This window comes from Chroicocephalus ridibundus, chromosome 2 (assembly GCF_963924245.1).
Source record: "Chroicocephalus ridibundus chromosome 2, bChrRid1.1, whole genome shotgun sequence".
NCBI lineage: Eukaryota > Metazoa > Chordata > Aves > Charadriiformes > Laridae > Chroicocephalus > Chroicocephalus ridibundus.
Window position 1 is genome coordinate 60,958,546 of NC_086285.1, and position 20,850 is coordinate 60,979,395.

The 20,850-nt window shown below is 43.8% G+C and overlaps 1 protein-coding gene and 1 long non-coding RNA gene across 3 annotated transcripts; one reads left to right on the plus strand and one right to left on the minus strand.

The window, feature by feature from the left end:
* Nucleotides 1-686: 686 nt before the first annotated feature.
* Nucleotides 687-14,179, minus strand: PDIA4 (protein disulfide isomerase family A member 4). 2 transcript variants are annotated; one of them, XM_063325653.1, is made up of 10 exons: nucleotides 13,844-14,179; nucleotides 8,680-8,854; nucleotides 6,749-6,954; nucleotides 5,945-6,083; nucleotides 5,212-5,417; nucleotides 4,094-4,252; nucleotides 2,814-2,965; nucleotides 2,264-2,423; nucleotides 1,945-2,178; nucleotides 687-1,352 (listed from the first exon to the last, which is right to left on the minus strand). In XM_063325653.1, the coding sequence occupies exons 1-10, from the start codon at nucleotides 13,944-13,946 to the stop codon at nucleotides 937-939; spliced, it is 1,950 nt and encodes a 649-aa protein (XP_063181723.1). In that variant the 5' UTR covers nucleotides 13,947-14,179; the 3' UTR covers nucleotides 687-936. The 2 variants fall into 2 exon arrangements, with proteins under 2 accessions (XP_063181723.1, XP_063181724.1); XM_063325654.1 differs by having other exon boundaries at nucleotides 2,264-2,420; nucleotides 13,844-14,177.
* A 388-nt stretch (nucleotides 14,180-14,567) lies between these two features.
* LOC134510688 (uncharacterized) lies at nucleotides 14,568-20,425 on the plus strand. The gene is made up of 3 exons (XR_010069686.1): nucleotides 14,568-14,925; nucleotides 17,716-17,825; nucleotides 20,149-20,425. It is a non-coding gene; the product is annotated as an uncharacterized LOC134510688 (long non-coding RNA).
* The last annotated feature ends 425 nt before the right edge of the window (nucleotides 20,426-20,850 follow it).

The following is a 20,850-nucleotide window of genomic DNA, read 5'->3' on the forward strand; positions in this document are numbered from 1 at the left end:
GACATCCAAGATCAAAAACCATTTTTAAACACACATACTGCCAAGTGGAGCACAGAGTAGATGTGATCACCCTTTGTACCTGCAGTAACTGCCACAGAAATAAAGCCTGTGAGAAGGTCTTGGCCTGCTTCCTTAAAGAAGAATCACTACCAAAAATATCATCTCTGCAAAAAGAAAGGAGACAGTAACAGACAGATCCGATGCAAGAATCCAAGCATTACCACACACTAGATGCTCTTTCTGCCACACTCCAATTACCCCAAAACATACTTGGGAAGACTAAGATATAAATGGGTCAATATGGACTAGTAAAGAGAGGTAAATTAGAAAAACTTGCTATTTTAGCATCACCCTCTCTACAGAGGGGCACAAACCAAAAGCAGACAGGTCTAGTGCACATTTAGTTAGCAAGTCACTGTGTCTTATCTCAATGGAACTGAATAATTCATCCACACTTTAGAAAACTCCCATTCTTACCCTCAGCAATGAACGCAGTGATATAGTCACACGAATAGGTATACAGAAATGTAACAGAAGAGAGGCTGGCTCAAAGCACTGCTCCCCCCATTAACCATACCAACAAATAAGACAAAGAAATCTGTTTGGCAGAGGGATCTCATTCTGTCTTTTTGGTAATATCTTTTAACTTAAACAGCTGCATTGAAGTCAAATAATCAAGCTCAAGATAGTCACAAAAAATAAAGGATGTATTTTTCTCCAAAGATCAAAACCATAACTAACATAAGACATTCATATCAGAGAAGTTCAGTGTCCAGAAAAACTTTTCTGCCATATAAAAAAAAGATACTGCAATTGCTTTACTGCTCAAGGAATTTCTTTGCTCAAACTGCTTAATTCTTCTCTCACGAAGTTTTGTCTGTAACTTGCTTTTAACTACAATGTACAAACAATTATTCTTCACCACTCTTATCTTATCTAAAGCTCTTCTTTTGTCCTGGAGAGTTTTGTTGCATGCTCCTCTATAAATTTGCTCAAATGCTCTAGATCTCTGTCCCCGCCTTCAAATTTAATAGGGTTGTTCTTCTTGTCTCTTGGAGCAAAGTAGATAGTGGGGAATCCTTCCACTTTGTAGCGGTCACTCATCACATCATTGGCAGTAGCATCCATCTTGGCTATGACTAGATTCTTCTCATTCTTATATTTTTTGCCTAGCTCATTATACACCGGTTCTAGTTTCTTGCAGTGTCCGCACCATGGGGCATAGAACTCTATGAGAACATCATTCTTTGGATCCATTACTATGGTATCAAAAGTTTTACCCACTACCACTTTCACAGGCCCTTTGTTATTTTTTGGCACTGGCTGGGACTTCACAATAGGCTTCAGTTTTCCTAGAAGGAAGCAAACACACACTATTGTTAGAATACAGTAAGAGCAATCGTTATGATCTCCCCCAAAAAGAAAGGGCAGAAGTACATCCTCCTGCCAGGGAAAAAAGCATTGCACCAGTACATGAATTTACCTCTGCATGAAACATAGGCTAGCTTGCTGGTGATGTTTTGTATGTGATGTTATGATGTGAAATATGGGCAACAATTTGCTTCACAATTCCCTAGAAGCTTTCTCCCTCTTTTTATGGCTGTCCATACATGATGTATTAGAGATTGATTTATTACACTAGTCCCAAATATGAATAACCAACTCACACTTCAAAGTTGCAAAAACATTTTAGGCTTGCCAAACGTGCTTGGTGTTAGAGTATAGCTAGATGCCACAGCACAATCCAAGCAAAGTTAATGAACCGAGATTAAAAAAAAACCAAATAACACCAAAGAACAAAAAACCCAAGAAACATCCAAAAGTTTTAAGTAACAGAACAATGTAGGGTTGCACATATGACTTCACTGTAGCCATAACCTCAGGAAAAACTTCTGGAAGGGAAAACAGCAAATAGCTTAGAGAACCCTATTTTAGAAACTGTACCTTTTTTGAATGCCAGTACAAATTGCCTGAGTACATCAGAGTCAAACTCTTCTGGCTCCATGGCATATTTCTTGCCACCTTCATCCAGAATGGCGACATTGACATCCTCTCCACTCTCAAGCAGGCCCAAATCTTTTATTTCAGAAGAATAATCCTCCTCGTCAGAAACAGCAAACACGTATTCAGGGAAGTCTTTGGCTACTTCCAGGATTTTGCCTCTCCAATACTGGGTAGCTGAAAACCAGAACACAATAGGATTAGTAATTTCTAGTTACTACTTGCTTCCTCTCAAAGTGGAAGAATGGTAAATTTAACTTACCAACACGATAGTCGAAACTAAAGTCTACAGAATAATAGACAACCACTAGAGGACGCTTAGCATATCTTTTAGCATCATTGGAAGGCTTGCGATGACCGACTAGAGGCAAAGCATGTTTTACAACGTGCTCTTTAATCTCTGATCCATCTGTAGAGTCCTGCTTAAAAAAAGTTCAGACAGAAGGGTTTAAGTGGCATTTCTGTTACACACTACTGGAAACTAATATTGATGCAAGCATGAATGAAAAAGAGGGGCATGTTATGAACAATGCTGTCACCTTACTCCTCGAATCTTTGAGCACTAAAGATAATTTAGTATTCTACCCTTAAACTGAATACTGTAATGGTAAATTATTATTTGAATACATAACCTCTGGGTTTATTTTTATAAAGGTTTCTCAAACAAAGCAATGCAATTTCAGGGGACAAACAGGTGGCCTCAAATATCTAGTGGAGTACTTCCAATAGGAAGATGCCAACTGCTCATATATACAAAGAAAGAGAACCTTCAATCCATGCACAAGTTTTCTCACTTTGGACCAGCTACTCACTTTAAGATCCAAAACATGCATCTTGGGCTCGTGCTTTGACTGAAATTTTTCTGGCTGCATGATAACCAGTTTTCCTGGAGATGCTTTCAATAGTTTTGCAATCTCGTTGCTGAAGGTGTGGTGGAACTTGTAATCTTCTCTCAAACCGTTAGCTGAAAAATTAAGGTTAGGGAGAAGGAAAAGTCATCAAGAAGTGAACTGAGAGCCTCTGCCTGAAACCTTGAGTGCACTGCAAGGAAACTCTTCCCATTTTCACTAGGACATGGAATAACCCAGAGTCTTGGGAAATAGCTCTTATCCACGTGTGAGAAGCATGTGAAAATGCATACAATTTGAGTATGCTGTTCAACAACCTATCTACTTGATGAGTTATTCTACATATTCAAAAACCTTGAACAGCTTCCAAAACATACACAGTGAAACAGCTAATTGTTTATCAGTCTCCTGCCTATTGGCTTCTCCCCAGATAACAGAAAGTAGAGCTGGAAAGGGACTCACAAGGTCACCTAGTCAATCTGTTTGCTTTGGGGCAGCCTGGGAAACATTTTTGTATCTTGCCATGCTGGAGCAACCAAAATCAGCTCCTAATCCAACTATAAGTGACAGCAGCTCCAGATGCAGGCATAGCTGGGTGAGAAGAATTGCCCAAACTGCTCTCAAGGCTCTGGCATAAACCAAGAGTGGCTGTGAGTAGTCTGATTATGTGAGACACAGGGATTGATTAAATAGACTAAGCACTTCAAGTGCTTATGCTATTCTGTGCAGTATCAAATATTGTTAACAGTACCATCAGTGTATGGCATCAAAGGGGTTTTTAAGAATAAACATTACCAGGAATGGTGTAGATAAACCGACCCAGAGGTGGATGCTTATTCTTTCTCCAGCACCCCCCACCTCAAACAAGTTCAGCAGAGTCCAGCCTCTGGAACTGTCAGATATGAAACAAGCAATAGCAAAGCTAGCAAGGCTTTAAGCCAAGAAGTTGCGATTTGTTCCTCAGCTAGGAATTTTCCCTCCTTTCTAGTTTGCATGTTTTTAGGGACACAGTACCAAGAGAAGGTATCTCCTGTGACTGGCTGATACTTTAGTTATAGTCCCAAAATCTGTTGTGAGCTTTTTTCCTTGAGTACAAGTGGAAGATCACCCTTCAGTCTCCTTCCTCTTACTCCTCTCCAACCTCACTCACTGAACTAAGAGCAGAAATAAAGGATCTCTCCATGCCCAAAGTCCTGGACAGAACCTCAATAAAACATACATTAGTACTTTAAAACATTCTTTACCTGCTTCCTGATAGAGCTGATAGGCTTTGTCATTCTCTCCACTAAAGACACCAATGATGATGACATCATCCCCATCCCTCAGAAATTCCTGTACCTGCTTGGTTGCCTGAATCTGTTTGGATGGAGGACCAGCCTGTTCGATCATGTAGTCGACAATACCTGGGAGAGAAACCCACTTGCTTAGTTGCTTAGAACATTCATTGAACTGAAAGGTTCAGGAATTCCCTCTACAACACGTTTTCTACGGATGCCTTTCTTTCTGTGCAGCCCTCCCACAATAACTAACAGACCAAATCAGCAAAGCCTCAGTCCAAGTTCTTAAAGATGCAGTCCTGGATACTCTCTTTCAGGTTGGTTTCAGAAGATATGACCAAACACGAGTTCCATGGCTAGCAGCTGATCTTTCAAAGTAACCCTCCTTTCTTAAATTCTAGACCCTTCACTGGCTCCTGACCCTGCTATGAGCCAAAGTTCTACTTAGGTAGTCTTAAGTCTTCCCTCTTCTTAAAACCTAATATTAAGCACTTTGCCAGCTCTTATGGTACATTCCAGTGCAAATAAAGGCTGCCCATTTACTCATACTGTCAGTGCTTCACCATATGTATTTAACTTACTGTATATTAAAAGGAGTTTATAGTACCACCATAAGATGTTACAAAGATTAGAGACAAATCTCTACTGCTGGCCTATGTAGGTATGAGGGCACAGTGTTTCAGGTTTCCTCAACTACCATTGCTATGATATTAACAAGTCTGCAAGTCCTATAGATACATAAAAACATTTGTAGTCAAGCCCTCAGGAAATAGGAAACAGCAGAATCATAGAACCGCCTAGGTTGGAAGGAACCTTTCAGATCATTTAGTCCAACCATCAACCTAACTCTGACAAAAAAACATCGCTAAACCATATCTCTAAGCGCTATGTCTACCTGTCTTTTAAATACCTCCAGGGATGGTGACTCAATCACCTCCCTGGGCAGCCTGATGCAATGCTTGATAATCCTTTCAGTGTAAAAATTTTTCCTAATATCCAGGCTAAACCTTCCCCAGCACAACATGAGACAGTTTCCTCTTGTCCTATCGCCTGTTACTTGGGAGAAGAGACCGAAGTTGCAGTACCGTATTTTTCCCGTGGACCACTATAGTCATAAGGTTTGCCCTTGCGGAATATTTTCAGAGTTGGATAGCCAGTAACATCAAACTTCTTTGCAAGCTCAGTTTCAGCAGTGGCATCGACTTTAGCCAGCGGAATAGGAGGTGTGCGCTTGCTGAGCTCCTGGGCAGCTTTCTCGTATTCTGGAGCAAGCCTTTTGCAGTGTCCGCACCTAGGGAAGGAGAGAGGAGGGCAGTTTTAACAAGCCATGAGTCCTGCTAGATACTTTCTACCTCTGAATTGGAGAAGTTAAGTCTTCCAGAATGAAGAAAGTAGAAATGGGGTTATTCAATCCACAGGACATTTCAAGCTAGGAAGACTTGTCTCTCCAACCTGAAGAGGACAATCTCATTATGTCTGGCCCCACATTACTATAGGTAGTTTCATTTTTAGAGGCCATTTTAAACTAAGGACCAACTCCCTTTGGTATTCAGTATCTCTCAACACATTTCCAAATTCGTAAATAAGGTGAATCTTCAGTGAAGTTTTGCAGACCACTCCTTGCTGAACAACAGATCCAGTCTAGTCTTCAAGGGATTTGTAATGTAATCCTAGGTCCAGATTAGAACTAAGGCACACCAGAGCTACACACCTGCACAAGGCAAGCCTCTTTACAAGAGGCATAACAAAAAATGGGTTCACCAAGTGTGTTCAGGTCAGCTGTGCTAGGGAAGTACGGGTGACTGCCTTCTTCCTTACCATGGAGCATAGAATTCCACCAGGATTATATCAGCACCATTCACGACATCATCGAAATTATCCTGGGTCAATACCAGGGTAGCTTCTGGTGGAGGGGTCCAATTGGGGTCAGAAACCTCCTTGACTTTGGCCACAATTGCTGAAATACAGTTCAACAGCACAATTAGCAAGTCTGCATTATCATACCAGTAGCATATCAAATGCAAGAGTCGCTATCAAGAATTTAAAATCAGAGTGGCAAGCATGGTCTTGGACCAAAGCTTACACGTCAAGCTCACAAGAACACTTTCTTAATCAAGATCCTTTATGTTTTATTTAATTGTTGGTATTGCCAAGAATGTCGTCTTTTCACCCTATAGAGCATCTCACTTACACAGAGCACAGATCTGTACTTTGCAGCACCATAGTGAAAGCCATCTCAAAACAGACAGAAAAGGTAGTTTTTACCCCTGTGTCTGAAGTCAGACACATTCTTTAAGCAAGAAACAAGTGGTTTTATATATAGTCACTATACAGACCAGATGTTTCTTATTAGTTGATTCTTCATCAAGCACAAGACTCCTCTACTAGTCAAGTCATATTTCTAGAAACCTTCCATCAGTAAACACCACCACCCACTACCTGAAAATTTGTCCTCTAGCATGCAACCAGTTGAGAAGACAGGCAAAATTTCAGCCTTTATCATATTATGCTGCTTAAGACAAAGTAACTTGATATCAAAGTCCTTCAAAATAGTCACATTAAAAAGCAAGACCATATACTTCTTTGCTTCGTTACAGAAAATTGCTAAAGACTGGTGCTTACCATCTTCCGTCCGAGAACCATCGTAGTCAACGGGTTGGCCTTTTTTCAGGATTTTGATGGTTGGGTAGCCACTGACATCAAAACGACTTGCTAGTGAAGTGGCTGCAGTAGCATCTACTTTGGCAACTGGAATAGGAGGGTCATTTTCCTTCAGAGTTTTGGCTATCTTTTCATATTCAGGAGCAAACTGCTTGCAATGCCCACACCTGTCAGAAGAAGACAAGTAGATACATTAGAACAGGATAGAACTGCAGGAGTAATTTGCTATTCTGCATTTCCAGGATGCCTTCTGGCATGATGTTCACAACATCAACATGAGAATGTTTGTCTTGCTATATTTTCAGATCATGGAGAGAGGTAGAGAGTAACTGTAGCAAATGTGCTGGTTTTTTTCAAACCCCAACTTTTTTTTTTCTCCATTCAAAAGGCAACACACTTCCATATGTTTCATAAAGCCATTGTAAAAAAAAGTAACAATCCCTTTTAACACAAGATCGCAAACCTTGTACTGTGCTTCTCCTTCCTCCCTGTCCCCCAAAATATGGTCTCATTCAGACTTCAGCTTCTCCCTAATCTAGGTTCGTCTTCTCTACTCAGCACCCTAAATTGAACTAAAGCGAAAAAATGAACCAGTAGTTAACTTGGCCTAATGAAATCTCACATCCAATATGGCACTGTAGCACCTGCTCGCTCTCTCTGGCCATACCAAACTCTTTGGGAAGAGCAGAGGCTCCTGCTGCAAAAGCTGGCATGACAGAAGCTACTAGCATAAGAAAAGTTGAATATAGCTTGACAAGCTGAAGACAAAACCAAGAAAATAAAGAAAAAAAAGTGGGAAGGTAGTGTGTAGCAGATAGCCTGTACTGCTTAGCCTCGCAACTGGCAGGAGGTAGAGCAGAAAAAGAGAAGAGGTGTTTAGTCTGTGATGACCACACACAGCTTTCTGCCTGGATAAAGTAAGCTTCATGTTCAGTTTTCATGCTGGCAAGCTACAGCTGCAGAAACAGTACCTGTAGCCAAGCAGGGATGAGAGTCTCTGTAATGAGAGTAATGTTAGTTAACATGCAACTCCACATCAAGGAAGATCATATTCTCCGCTCTATTCAAAGACTAGAAAAGGACAAATGAGTAGTCATCTTTACATCACTAAGTCACAACAGAAGAGAGGTCCTGGCTGCAACACTAACTCAGCAACTTGACTGCAAATATACTCTACTCTTGTTTTTCCCCACTAACCATCTCCGTTATTTTTGTTCATAAGAATGCAAAAGAAATTCCTGCCAAAGTTCTTTGCCTCTGTTGTATGCAGGTAAATCCATTGTAGGTCCCCTGAGCACACTGGTATGCCAGCAGCATTATCACCATTAGGTAGATGTATGAGGCACTGTTTAAACTGGTAACACAAACAAGCTATGTCCTTATTCACACCGCATCCTTCTGGCAAGGACAGAGATTTGAACTTGAGAAGGAGTCTTGAGAAGGGAAGTCTTCATTCCTCCATCTAGTTGAGGAAGTGCACAAGTTCTCAGTGGGCCAGCAAAAGTACACAATAGCAGGCTGCAAGACCACACAGCATAACTTTCCTGGGGCTTATGGGACCATCTCTGTTCCCTGACAGGCACGGAAGAGGGATGGAACCAGGGCTGCGCTTCCCTTGGCATGGGATCCCTCAGCATGACCCATATCCATGGAGAAGGAGCAGGCTGTTGTCTGTTGCATGGCACAGGGGAAAGGGGTACCTCCGCACCACCCAAACCATCTCCTACCCTGGACTATGGCAGAGTCCAGTGCTTCTCCTGCAGGCAAGCTACTCCTATGTCATCTTTAAAACTGCAAGCCAAGCTCATGTTGTAAGAGTGTGTCCTGTCACAGAAGCCCCCAGCATCCACCCCATCCTGCACCTAAGGAAGTACCACAGGCTGTGAACCCACCATGGTGCATAGAACTCCAGCAGCACAGTGTCCTTGTCTGCAGTAAAGGTGTCAAAGTTTGCATCATTCAAGACTAATACACCATTTTCTTCTTTAACTTCAGAGTCATCATCATCGTCATCCTCATCATCGTCATCATCATCACTGTCATCGTCAGCTTCTTTTGTAACAGACTCTGGAAAAGTAAAAGTGCAGTATGGATTGGATTGTGTGAAGTTTAACATTAAAATAACACTACCAGGTTAAAGATGGATTAAGTACATCCTGTGGTTAAAAAAAAGGTATCAACATAGGTTAGTACCTGCTCCACATACAATGACAGCTACCTCAGTCTGCAAAGAGCTTGGACTCTGATGTTTGATCAGTCCTGTTTCATTCCTGTCCACGCTATGCCATCTAACAATATCAACATTTCAGTAGTTTCAACATATATTTTGCTCTTCGGGGCAAACTATCAAAATTCACAACAAGAATTAATGCATACTGCTATGTGACAAATGCTACCAACATTCATTGGTTATCCTGTTGAAATGTGGGAAGCAAGGCACCAGACATGTTTTGTTGGGTAAGAAGGTCACACAGATGACACCTGAATTCAAACAGAAGCCTTTCATCATGCAGCAAAACAGCTGTCCTTCAAGTACAGCAACTTGTGATTGGAAAAATTAGGTGTCTTGTACCAAAAAAGCAGATGTTATCTGTCCCCAATGCCTGCCTTGTACCCTTACTCACTACACCTGTTACACCACAACTGCTATGCTCTGCCTGTCCGAAGGTCTAATAAACAGACAGGCTATAAGCTCAAATGCTATCATTTCACTACTACCAATGTGGTTTGAAGGCAGCATTTCAAAATTATGCTTCCATTCCTGACTGTTCAATTCCACCCCTGCCACCTCAACATATCTTGCTTTCAGTTATAGCGATGTTTCAGGTCTGCAAGTCGCTGAAGTGGCTTTCCACCCACAGGAGCATCAGTCTGCTCTGGATCAGCACCAGACTGCACAGGGAGTATAAAATCAAGTAAGTGACTGTCACAGGAATCCCGTGAAAACCCACTCCTATGCACTTGGCAGATGCAAGGTACTCTTCTAAAACAAAGGGAGTGAAAACCTCTTTCAAAGAGCTTTTGGGGAGGCCTTTGATTTAAGGAGATCAAAACTGCTAGTCCAGAACAGGACTTCCAAAGAGAAAGCAGAGTTGCTAAATTACCAAAGCAAAGTTAGCACATGAAATCTGAAGCCAGGACATTTCGACTGGTTCAGTCTTTGCTGGCTTGGAATTTGAGATGGTTTCTTTAATATTTAATCTTTCACATCTTCCTTTAAACTTTTTTTTTAAGCTGCTATCATTTGAGGCAAGCACACCTTCCTGAATGATTTTAAATAAATTGCAGTCATAAGAAAATACCTCATCCCAAATGAAAACTGCAACAACAAAGCTAAGGCCCTTTCAACCACTGGAAGCCTCAGGATTACAAAAAGAAAGAGATTAATGTTTCTTGTTCAAAACTATTCTCTACTTAACTTTAATTGGCTTTTGACTAAGCTGACAGGAGTTACTGCAGTAGGACAGCAAATCATGTACATGTAAGCTACTTATTCAGGACAAGAATCCTGCAAATACTCTGATTTCACCTGGAATCTGAAAGGAAGAATGATAAATATGTAGTATCCAAGTACGAAAAAGTGATAAAAACAAACCCCACTATTTTCAGACCAATGGCAGGCCATAGGAACAAGCTCACCATGGACAAAATTATGCTGTTAAATTGCAATAGCCATTTTTCTGTTAGAAGATATTAAAAAAAATAAGCCTATATGCTCTCAGAAACCAATATGTGCCCCTAGAGAAAATGCTTTAATTTTAATTAGAACCCAACTTTACACACCACCAAAATACAAAAGCTTCTGATGAGGGGACGGATCACAGGAGATCACTTATCACTCAACAGTAGTCACCTGGATTAAGTTTCTATAACAACTACTACTGTTTCATCTATCTACAAAGCAGCTAAAAGCACTATTTGCAAGTGGACAATGCCTCTTGTGTTGCTGCCTCTGAACACTTGCAGTGAAAGGGCTGAACTGTCGAACAGCCTTGAAGCTAATTTACAGCAGTCATGTACCTACATGACTGCACTGGTGAAAAGGCTGGTTTTCAGGAGGTTTCAGCAGTCAATACTTCTGCTTACACACATGTCCAGCAGTCTTGAGGGCTATGTTTCACCACAGGGTGTTCGTGGTTGGTCTGTGACTGAATTCCCAGTGAGTTGCGCAATGCCTGCTGCTTTTCCAAGCAAATAACTTTGGACTTGATTTTTCCTGACACAAAGGAATTTGAGCAAAACTAGCTGGCCAATTCTGCCCATGCACCTCTGAAACTAACCACGAGGCTGCAACTCTCATTCCTGCTTACTATGCTAACTACCCACTCCCAAAAAAGAAAGACCACTGCAACTGCTGTGGCATAGTCTCATGGTTTAGAAAGCTGAAAGGAAAGTATCACGTAGAAAAACATCCTGCATAAGTGGAAAATGGCAAACCACGAGATCTGACCTCCATCACTGAAATTATTCTGTATCTTACACTGTCTGTATAGCCTGCCAACATAAAACTTCCTTGACAGTGATACATTGTCACAGGCATTACACACACCCACTTCTTCCTCCTCAGAGATGGAGGCAGGAGAGTAGCACCTAACAGCAGAACTCCAGCTTTTCCCCACTGGCTTACAGAGGGCACACATTTCCAAAAAAAAACCCAAACAACAAACATTAACCACACTTGAAAATTTGTCCTTAAGGCTGCTAACTCAGCCTCTGTAGTCTCCAGCTTCACCAGTACCTAGGGTTATCATAGCTACCTCTAATGTCCCCTTTAGCATTGCGACTGAAAGACCTGCTTCAAGTACAGGAGAAATAAGCAGGACTTTTTTCACTAAGAGCAAGAAACTTTCCTCTGCATTAATGATTTACAATTTGAAGAGAACAGATACAGAACAAGTCTAACTGTGACACCTGAAATGGCAAAAGTAGCTAATGAATATTTGCATAACACTGTTCATGAAAATAAAATAGCTGCACCCACAATGAAGTGTCTTTGTTTCTTAAAGCTACTTGCAAAGCAGGTGGGCAGACCAACAAGTGACAGCTGTGGCTAAAACCTGTCCTCCAGTAAAGTATGGACCACTCCCTTTTACTCCAACAAAGCATTTCCACAAATTTCAACACATTACTACACAAGTGAAGAAACACGATGAAGATGACACTCATTTTAAGACTTCAGGTACACGATGCTGGCTGGCAGGCCTTCCTCAGGATGACAGCTACTCTAACTGAAATTAATTCCTATAGTAACTTCACTGAACTTTCAGCATTTATTGGAAATCTGGCCTAGTAACTTCTTCTTAAGTAGGGTGAATCCTGCATGAAAAAGCCACATCCAGACATCAATGACTTCTGGATTATGCACGAAAGTTTCCTTTTGAGGAGGGCACTGCTGTGCCTGTTTCTCAACTGGATGAGCTCAGTTTTCAGAAACACAGAAGTCCAAACTTGTAATCTGTTGCCAGGGCATTCAAAAGCCTTTTCATGAAAACAGTCTTCCTCAGTCTTTTCTGTAGTGGATTCTGTACACAAATGCCTCCTTTTCGTTTATCAGGATGCAAAGGGTATTAACAGTCATGACCTAGGCTAACCTTGCTGTCAGCTGCCTCACTGCCCCTAGTCAAACTTCACTTCAAAAACCATACAGTGCAACAAGCCTGGTTTCTTCTGAAATTTTCATCTGCTGAACAATCAATTTACATTAGGTCACTTGCTTGTTGCAAAGTAAATTTGTTCAACTTCATACAGGTCTGCATTTCAAGGGCAAAAATGAAATTCCTTAACTACAGGCATTTTTAAAGCATCAGCTTGCTAAAGCCTAGTTCATGATTTATATATCAATTTCAAGATACACAATAGAAAGAGGAAAATTATTCAAGATGTGCAATAGATTAGTATACAATTTGCACACAGAAGAAAATACTTTCATCACTGTGCATCTTTGATCCCAGGGCCTCATATAATGAGAAGAACAGCGCAGATGGGAAACTGATGAGAGCCTAGCCTGCAAGAAGCTGGGCTACTGCTGTCAGCCAGGCTTCGCTGTAACATCACAGGTGTTACTTCATCATTTGAAGGTAGTAGGGGAAATCAGTACTGGGCTTCACACATGCTACGAAGCAATGATAATCAAGTATTATAGCTAAAAGCAGAGAAATAGACATAATACAGAATCTTCCAGTGAAGTTTTTTTTTAATTCTAAGCTTAAATACATGTATCTCCTTACTGCAGATGATATATCCTATAAAAAAAAATCTCTTGACCCTTTATCCTGCAGATCATAGAGTTGGTTGCACAGATAAGGTACCTGACATAAATGCATGTCTTCAAGTTTCAGTGCCTATTCACTGAGTAAGAATTTGCAGGACAGGAGGTCATCCATAATCCCGTCTCCCTGAACACCCTCTAATACTTAACATACAGCAGTGTTAATGTAGGAAACATGAAAAACATAGGATTTCTCAAAATCTGCGTGAAAGATGCTTAAAACCAAAGAAGCGGCACCTTCAAATGCTTGCCTCCTATGTACAGGCACCAAATGTAGTAAGTCAGAGCAGCTTTGTTCCAGCTAATTTTGGAAAGTGGCAGACACGCATCAGTGAAATTCAAAGACAATGGGAAGAAACACCAAGAAACTTGCAACACACGGCCCTCCTTTTCAGAAAAAAACCCCAACAATCAGTCTGAAACACACAGAATGCACAGATCCCCTGAATTAAGGGGTAAGGAAAAGAATGTTCCGTTGGATAACGAAACCGCAAATTTAGTGGCAATTTAAATGCCAGCCAACATGGCTAATTACTAGCCTTTAATGCCATGTTTAGAAGAGGTTCTCCGAGACACCAGCGCCCTCACGGAGGGCAATCAGCGCTCTGCCTCCGCCACCGCAGCCCAAAGGGCTCCGGGGAGCCGCCGCCACCAGCCCGGCCCCTGCAGCGCGCAGCGCCGGGTCCGGGCCCCCAGCAGCGCCCGGCGACGGGTCTACGCACCCGCGTCCCGCGGGCCGCCACCGGGCCGCCCCGGCCCACGCTCGTCCTCAAGACGCCCGCACTCACCCCCGTCGCCGTCGTCCTCCTCGGCCGCCGCGCCCCGCGCCAGGAGGGTGATCTGGGCCAGCCCCAGCAGCAGCACCAGCACCCACAGACCCCTCGCCCTCATCCCGCCGCCGCTCCTGCGCTCGACCCGGTCCGGCCCACTCCGCTCCGGCCCAGCCCGCCGCGCCCCTCGCGGGACGCCGCGCCCCCTGATTGGCTGCCGCCCCGCGACGCGCTGGGCGTGACCACCAATCGCCTCGCGCGCTCCTCCGAAGCGGCTCCGCCGCGCAAGGCCCGGGCGCGCGGCGCTCCCAGCGCCCACCCCCCGCCTTCCCCGGCAGCCACTACCCCGCGGCGGCAAACGAGCGCGAGCGGTCGAAACAGCTAGCGCGCGCGCCGCCGTGCGTAAAATGAGGCGCCCGCTCTGAGGTGCCGCTCCCCCATTGGCTGCCTGGGGGCCACCAACCGCCGGCCGCCACGCGGTTCAGGCGCAGCCGCCCTGGCAGCGGCGGGAGGTGGCGAGGCGGGGCGGGGGGAGGAGGGGAGGGCGGTGCCCCCAAGGGCGAGAGGCCACATCGCCCTTCGGGATTGGCGGGCTGCCGCCAGGGGGCGGGCAGAAGGCGGGCGGGGGCGGGTGCAGCGGACGGTGGCAGCCGGTCAGCACGCGCCGCGTGCGCGGGGCGGGGCGGGGTTGGGCTTTCCCCCCGCGCGGGGGCGCGGCGCCGGTCGGCCGTTGGAGGCGGGGGAAGGGGGTTCGCCGTCCGTCCGGCGCGCGGGGAGAGGTCCTGGGGCGGGGCCTTGGCGCCGCAACCGGCACCCGCCGCCGGTGGCGCAGGCCCCGGTGTTAGAGTGCTTTAAGTAACTTACTGCCGTTTACCTGAAGTGCTCGGCAGTGCCGTTGCCCTTACGGGCTGCCGTCGGGCTCAGGGGAAGCGGGAACAGAAAATCCCTCTTTAATACTGTAATTAACAAATTAGCAAAGACTCACGGACTCACGGAATCACAGAATAGTAGGGGTTGGAAGGGACCTCTGGAGATCATCTAGTCCAACCCCCCTGCCAGAGCAGGGTCACCCAGAGCAGGTGGCACAGGAACGCGTCCAGGTGGGTTCTGAATGTCTCCTCATGTTGACATGGAACTTCTGTGTTCAAGTTTGTGCCCGTTACCTCTTGCCCTGTCACTGGGCACCACTGAACAGAGCCTGGCCCCATCCTCCTGACACCCACCCTTTAAGTATTTATAAGCACTGATGAGATTCCCCCTCAGTCTTCTCCAGGCTAAACAGACCCAGGTCCCTCAGCTTTCCCTTGTAAGAGAGATGCTCCAGTCCCCTGATCATCTTGGTAGCCCTCTGCTGCACCGTCTCCAGCAGTTCCCTGTCCTTGAACCGGGGAGCCCAGAACTGGACACAGTACTCCAGGTGCGGCCTCGCCAGGGCAGACTAGGGGGGAGGATGACCTCCCTCAACCTGCTGTCCATGCTCTTTTTAATGCACCCAAGGAGACCTTCTTGGCCAGAAGGGCACATTGCTGGCTCATGGCGGACTTGCCCACCAGGACTCCCAGGTTGCCCTCTGCAGAGGTTTCACAGCCCTTGGGCAGAGGAAAGGTGCGTGCTGCCATCTGTCTGAATGAGTATCTTATGCTTAACTTCCTGTATTTCCAAAAGGCTGTGGTGAAATTGGAGTTGTTTATCTAGATTATAAGAGATCAGTAATTCACTGAGTCAGGTTTTTCCAAGTTTATCAGCCCCCTACTCATCAACAAACCCCCAAACATAAGCAGGCCTTGGGATGGTTGATTCTTCCCCTTTCCCCTTCCTGTCATAGCTATGGCGCTTTTTTTTTTTTGGTAATAACTGCATTTCTCTCTTTTGCTTACTGATGGTGACTGTGGAGAGAGATAGCAGCGTAATTTCTAACAATGATTGTTCAAATGCTTACCTGGTGAACATCTGAGACCTAATAAGACAGTGCTAAAAACTGGGCTTTTGGTGCTCAAATTTCCAGTTTTGCCACATACTTGGACAAATCACAGCTGTTCATAGGTTCATGAAACAATTATTTTCTTTTTAATAAAATTCTGGCCCTTGAATGGTTTGTAAGCATGCAGCACTGTTAAATTCAGTGCACAGTATTCATGCTCTAAAGTAGTAGCTGTAGCTTGTGATAAGCAAATATCTTCAAGACCTTGAAGTGCAAACTTAAAATACAAACCCCACAATTTTAGGGGACTGAGAATACATTGTGTTGCTCTGAAAGACTATTTATGCACCTAGGTTGCCATTTGGCATTTGTCAGTGGTCTGTAGCAAATAGGTTGGAAAAAGGCATGAAAAAACCTGCCTTGTCTACATTGTTAAGTTATAGAATGAGAGTCAGTGCCTTCCCTCAGCTCAGCTGCCAAACAAGTTCGAGTATGAAAGGTATGAAAGAGTATGAAAGGTTTTTATTTAGAGTCTGTTCACTGTTTGGTTAATACAACCCTTGATTTGAATATTGTGCTGGTGTGTGAAATATTTAATGCCTTCCTCAACAGAGTTTATAAGAGAAATAGTGGCTATTGTAATCCATTTTATTCTGATTTAGGTTGGAGATTATCTACCTGACAGTGACCTGTGCCAAGGCAGAGGATTTCTGTCAGGCCCAGTAGGCCATTGGAAAACAAGCTAAAAAAAGCTTACAGAAAAAATAGGCGTGTAAAGTGTGAGTGTCAGTATTGCTTTTTTCTGTTAAAATATGAAATACAGGATTTAAATAGTTTTTGTTTTGTGATGGCTAAATTTTATGATTATTGTGTTCTATGTTTAGACATGTTAACCAAGTTGAAAAATGAGATCAGTAGATCTTCTAGGCAGTCAAAGGTGTAAAGCACCAACATCCAGCTAGACAGTGAAAAGAAAGTGCAAATAGTACAAATACAGGGGTTTTTTTATTTGTTTGTTTGAACTGTAGGAGGAAAGCCTGCAAGCCCCTGTAATCCCTGTTCAGCCAAGGACAGCCTGATCATCTGACTGAGAGATTTGCTAAATTGTAGGTTAATTGTGTGGGTAGTTAACAGTATTGGTAGCCCGGATCTCAGGCACGTCCCACTAGATAAACACGGCCTTGGCAAAGGACCACAGTCTGGTCTGTCTTCAACCCAACGGAGCTGTGCCTGTCTTCCTAGTTTGGCGTAACACAGGGTAGCATAGCGAGTTGTAAATAGCACCAGCTGGGGTATAAACTCAGTGCGATTGTGGAATACATTCAGCACTGCAAAGAGTGTGCTAGCTGCACAGCATTTCCAAGAGATTCCTTCCTTGTCTCTAAGGGCTTGTTTACATGTGAGGATGAGCATATGAAGCTGAATATCCTCTGAACTAAGTACTACTGGGAAGAGCACTGCTGCCTTTTGCCATTCTTTACATGAGTTAGTAATGTGAAAACCATCCTCTCTACCAGGTGGGTAAGGCAGAAGGTAGGTGGAACAGAGCCTAGAACAGATAACTAAGCATAGGGTCATCTGGAGGTTAGATGCACAGAAAAGTGAACGGCACAGGCCCCTTGCAGCATGTCTGATGTGAGAAACTGGCCACACTTACAAGTCACTTCTGCCGCATACATACTAGTAAGCAAACAAGCACTGAAAGGATGAAACCTCACAGAGCATCTATGGATCAGTTTCTGGGTAAAAGGCATGCTGCAGAAAAATCCAGGTGTTGGCACCCTTTGGTGTGCCATGTTGGTTGGCCTGAGTGCCTAGGAGTATCCCAGATGTATCTAATTTACTTGTATAGATGTGGCATTTCAGTGATTTGTTATTTGGTGCCAAGAATAGCAGAGAACATGTGTGAAAATACATACTCATTGAGATAAGTGGCCTAAATGCTGTCCCTTGTGTTATTTTTCTTCAGAATTCTGTATTGTAAGAAGCAATGAGTAATGGATCAGCGGAGATTACTTCAGGTGTCTGTGAAGTTACAAGACTCCTAAATTTGGATGACCACAAATCCAATACAACTCTGTAAGTGTAGTTTATATCTAAACTGTGGTTTATAACATGGTTGGGGTTGTTTTTTTTTTTCAGCTGAAATATATATAGAGAGATCACTTTTATGGAGTTTATATGGTAAATAAGTATGGAATAAACATTGGAACCTTTCAGCAAGGTCACGTTCTAGCACTTTCAATGTTCAAAACCAGTCTTACCAGTTTCAACACTACAATGTGTTGACAGCTTGGATGTAACAGAATGGATGTAACAGAACCTTGATGGTGACTACTGCTAGAATTACTTACTTTTTCACAAATTGTTTTTCACCTTTTGTACAGATGACTACATGTTTGTCCTGCCTCCTGTAAGGAACAGTTGAACTTGGTGAAGTTCAGTGCATTGCTGGCTCTAATGCTTTTTAGCATATGGGGATCTCGTTAGAAAAAAATGTAGCAGACTTATGTGTGCATATAGCACAATGGAGGTTTAAGATAACAGTACTATGAAAGTACAGAAGTGTACTGTAGTGTCTTGATAATGGTTGACCTAACAAGATGAGAATAGTTCCTTATTTTATGTTGGAAAACTGGAAAAAAATAGTAATTACCTTGCAGAGGATGTTGTAATTTTTCCAAAGATCAGAGGTGCCCCAGTGTTTGGGTATGTCTTTCCAAGTGAAGAAGCAAGGGAGGATGAAATATTTTCATATAGAAAGGAAAAAGATTCTTAGTTGGTTTCACTCACTGGCCTGAGTCCAGCCTCAAAAGTTGAAACACTCCTTTGCAGCCAGAGAAAACTGTTGTTTGCACTGTGACCCGCCACACAAGACCCTAGGTTAGGGCAGGACCTGCCTGGTAGGTGCTGCTCAAGCAGGGAGCAGAAAAGGCTTTGAGAGGCAAGTATTGAAAGACGCATCTTAAATAAGCAGCAGAGAGGAAGAGGAACTGTGTTCTTCTCAGCAAAGGTGCTGGTGATGGACATATGTGGAGGAGCAGTTGTTGTGGTAATGGTGCTGTGCAGTCACTGGAAGCACTAGCTTCATTTTGGGATTGTGTTTGGGATTAGTGAGGCTGATGGAAATGTGTATTTCCCAGCATTGTCTGTTTACACTTCAGCATCTGCCTGGATTTGTTTCTAGTCTTCATTTAGCTCTGACTCTGATCCATCTGCTGAACTTCATGAAGAGATCCACTGATGCCACAGGAAAAAATAGGGGATATAACGTGGAATGAGCATCCCCTTGAAATGAGGGTCCCATCTCTAGCAGAGCAGGAGTGATCTCCCTCTTCCCCATTCTGGGAACGTTGCAAGGAACAGTCACTGCTTTGGCCCCTCGTGTTAGGAACTGGCATGGTATTGTTGGGGCTTGAGGCTACAGTGCAGGTCAGGAGTTTTCCTGGCTCTTTGCAGGATGGCTTTGGTTTGGTTTGTGCATTAGACCCAGCAGAAGGCTGAGAACTCTCTGAGGCAAGGTAAGAGCAGGAAGCACACAGGATTAGGAGCAGGAATGGATTGTGGCCTGAGGGGGAGGCTGTTGCCCTTTGAGCAGCTATCCTGTGTGGTACAGTTCCCCACTAGTCAAAGGTAAGCATCTTGCATATAGCTTTTATCTGACACCTGAAAGCACAGGCCTTCCAGGTTGTCACCTATTATTTTATCCAGGAGGATGATTCAAGGGCTTGGTATGGTCTGTTGCAGAGTACATCAGTGAAAAACTTCCTAAAGAAAACTGCTATGCGTAGCTGGCACAAGATGGCACAGCTTTTCCACCCCAGAGCGTGCTGCATGGGGGTCAAGGGAAGGGGAGCTTGCGAGCCCTATATGCCCATGGCAGACCCACTTTCACAATGCTTTCATTATAACCTGTCAGGTTATTCCACTTCCAGCACCAGTTCCACATATATAGTGCCGTATTGACTTTAAGTAGTTTAAGTGACAGATGCACTGAGAAAGGATGAACAGCATAACTGCCGTCTTTCTTAGAGCTGTATGTCTTGGGCACACATGAAACTGATCCTCTAACAGACCTCTAAGAGCTTAAGGTTGTCATTTGCATGTGGTTGATACAACCTTTGCAGAAGCAGCACTATATTTAACCTCCCCGGCACTGGTGATATGTCATCTACTTCGTAACAATGCTGTGGATTCTGGTGCTGTGTCTCACCGTCTGCTTGTCACAGCAAGCTGTGCAGTGGCAGTATTTTTCACAGGTATACCTGTGCTCAGCACTGGCATTGTATAATAATTTCACACAAGTATTTTGCATTTTAAAAAGAATATTTGCATCTTCATAATCTGTGTGCAAGCAATGATTTGGCAATACATGATCTAGGTGCTTTTTTCTGCGTTACAGTGACATGCAGAGACAACTTTTCCCCACTGCTGGAGCAGATTTAGTCCTGAAGAACTGCAGCCTGTGGAGAGGACCCATGCTGGAGCAGGGGAAGAGTATGAGGAGGAAGGAGGGGGAGAGGGGAGCTGTTACAGATTGACTGCAGCTCCCTGCTCCCCCTTCCCCCGCCACTGTTCTCCATCCCTCTGTGCCATTTGGTAAAGGAGTTGCTAATGAAGTTGAGCCTGGGGAATAAAGGGGAGTAAGAGGAAGGTGTTGGTTTTGGTTTTGTGTTTATTTCTCCCTTTCCAACTCTGTTTTAATTGGCAATACATTAAATTAATTTCTCCAAGTCTGGTGTCTTTTGCCTTTGATGGTAATTGGTATGTGATCTCCCTGTGTTTATCTTGACCCACCAGTTTTTTAATCTTATTTTCTTCTCCTGTCCTGTTGAGGAGGGGGAGTGAGAGAGTGGCTGGGTGGATGTCTGGCAGCTGGCCAGGTTCCACATAATTTCTGCTTCCAGAAGACTATATTAAAATGGATTTTTCACCTAAAAGTGGATTACCCCATGCTGAAAGTGGCCACTGATCAGTTTTTCAGCAAGTCAGGAGCAGGTGGTATGAAAAAACACTAATTATTGTGGCTCATGCATGGAAAGTAATGACTGATGTCTCTGACAGTAGTAGATTTTGAGAATGTTGGCTTCCCAAGACGTGATGA

Bases quoted from the DNA above. Each gene is read 5' to 3' on its own strand.
- PDIA4 (XM_063325653.1), bottom strand. From the start codon at position 13,946: ATGAGGGCGAGGGGTCTGTGGGTGCTGGTGCTGCTGCTGGGGCTGGCC. The intron at 6,084-6,748 runs GTAAGCACCAGT...ACTGTATTTCAG, and splicing joins TGGTTCTCGGACGGAAGATG to CAATTGTGGCCAAAGTCAAG. The intron at 5,418-5,944 runs GTAAGGAAGAAG...CTCCTTCCCTAG, and splicing joins GTGGAATTCTATGCTCCATG to GTGCGGACACTGCAAAAGGC.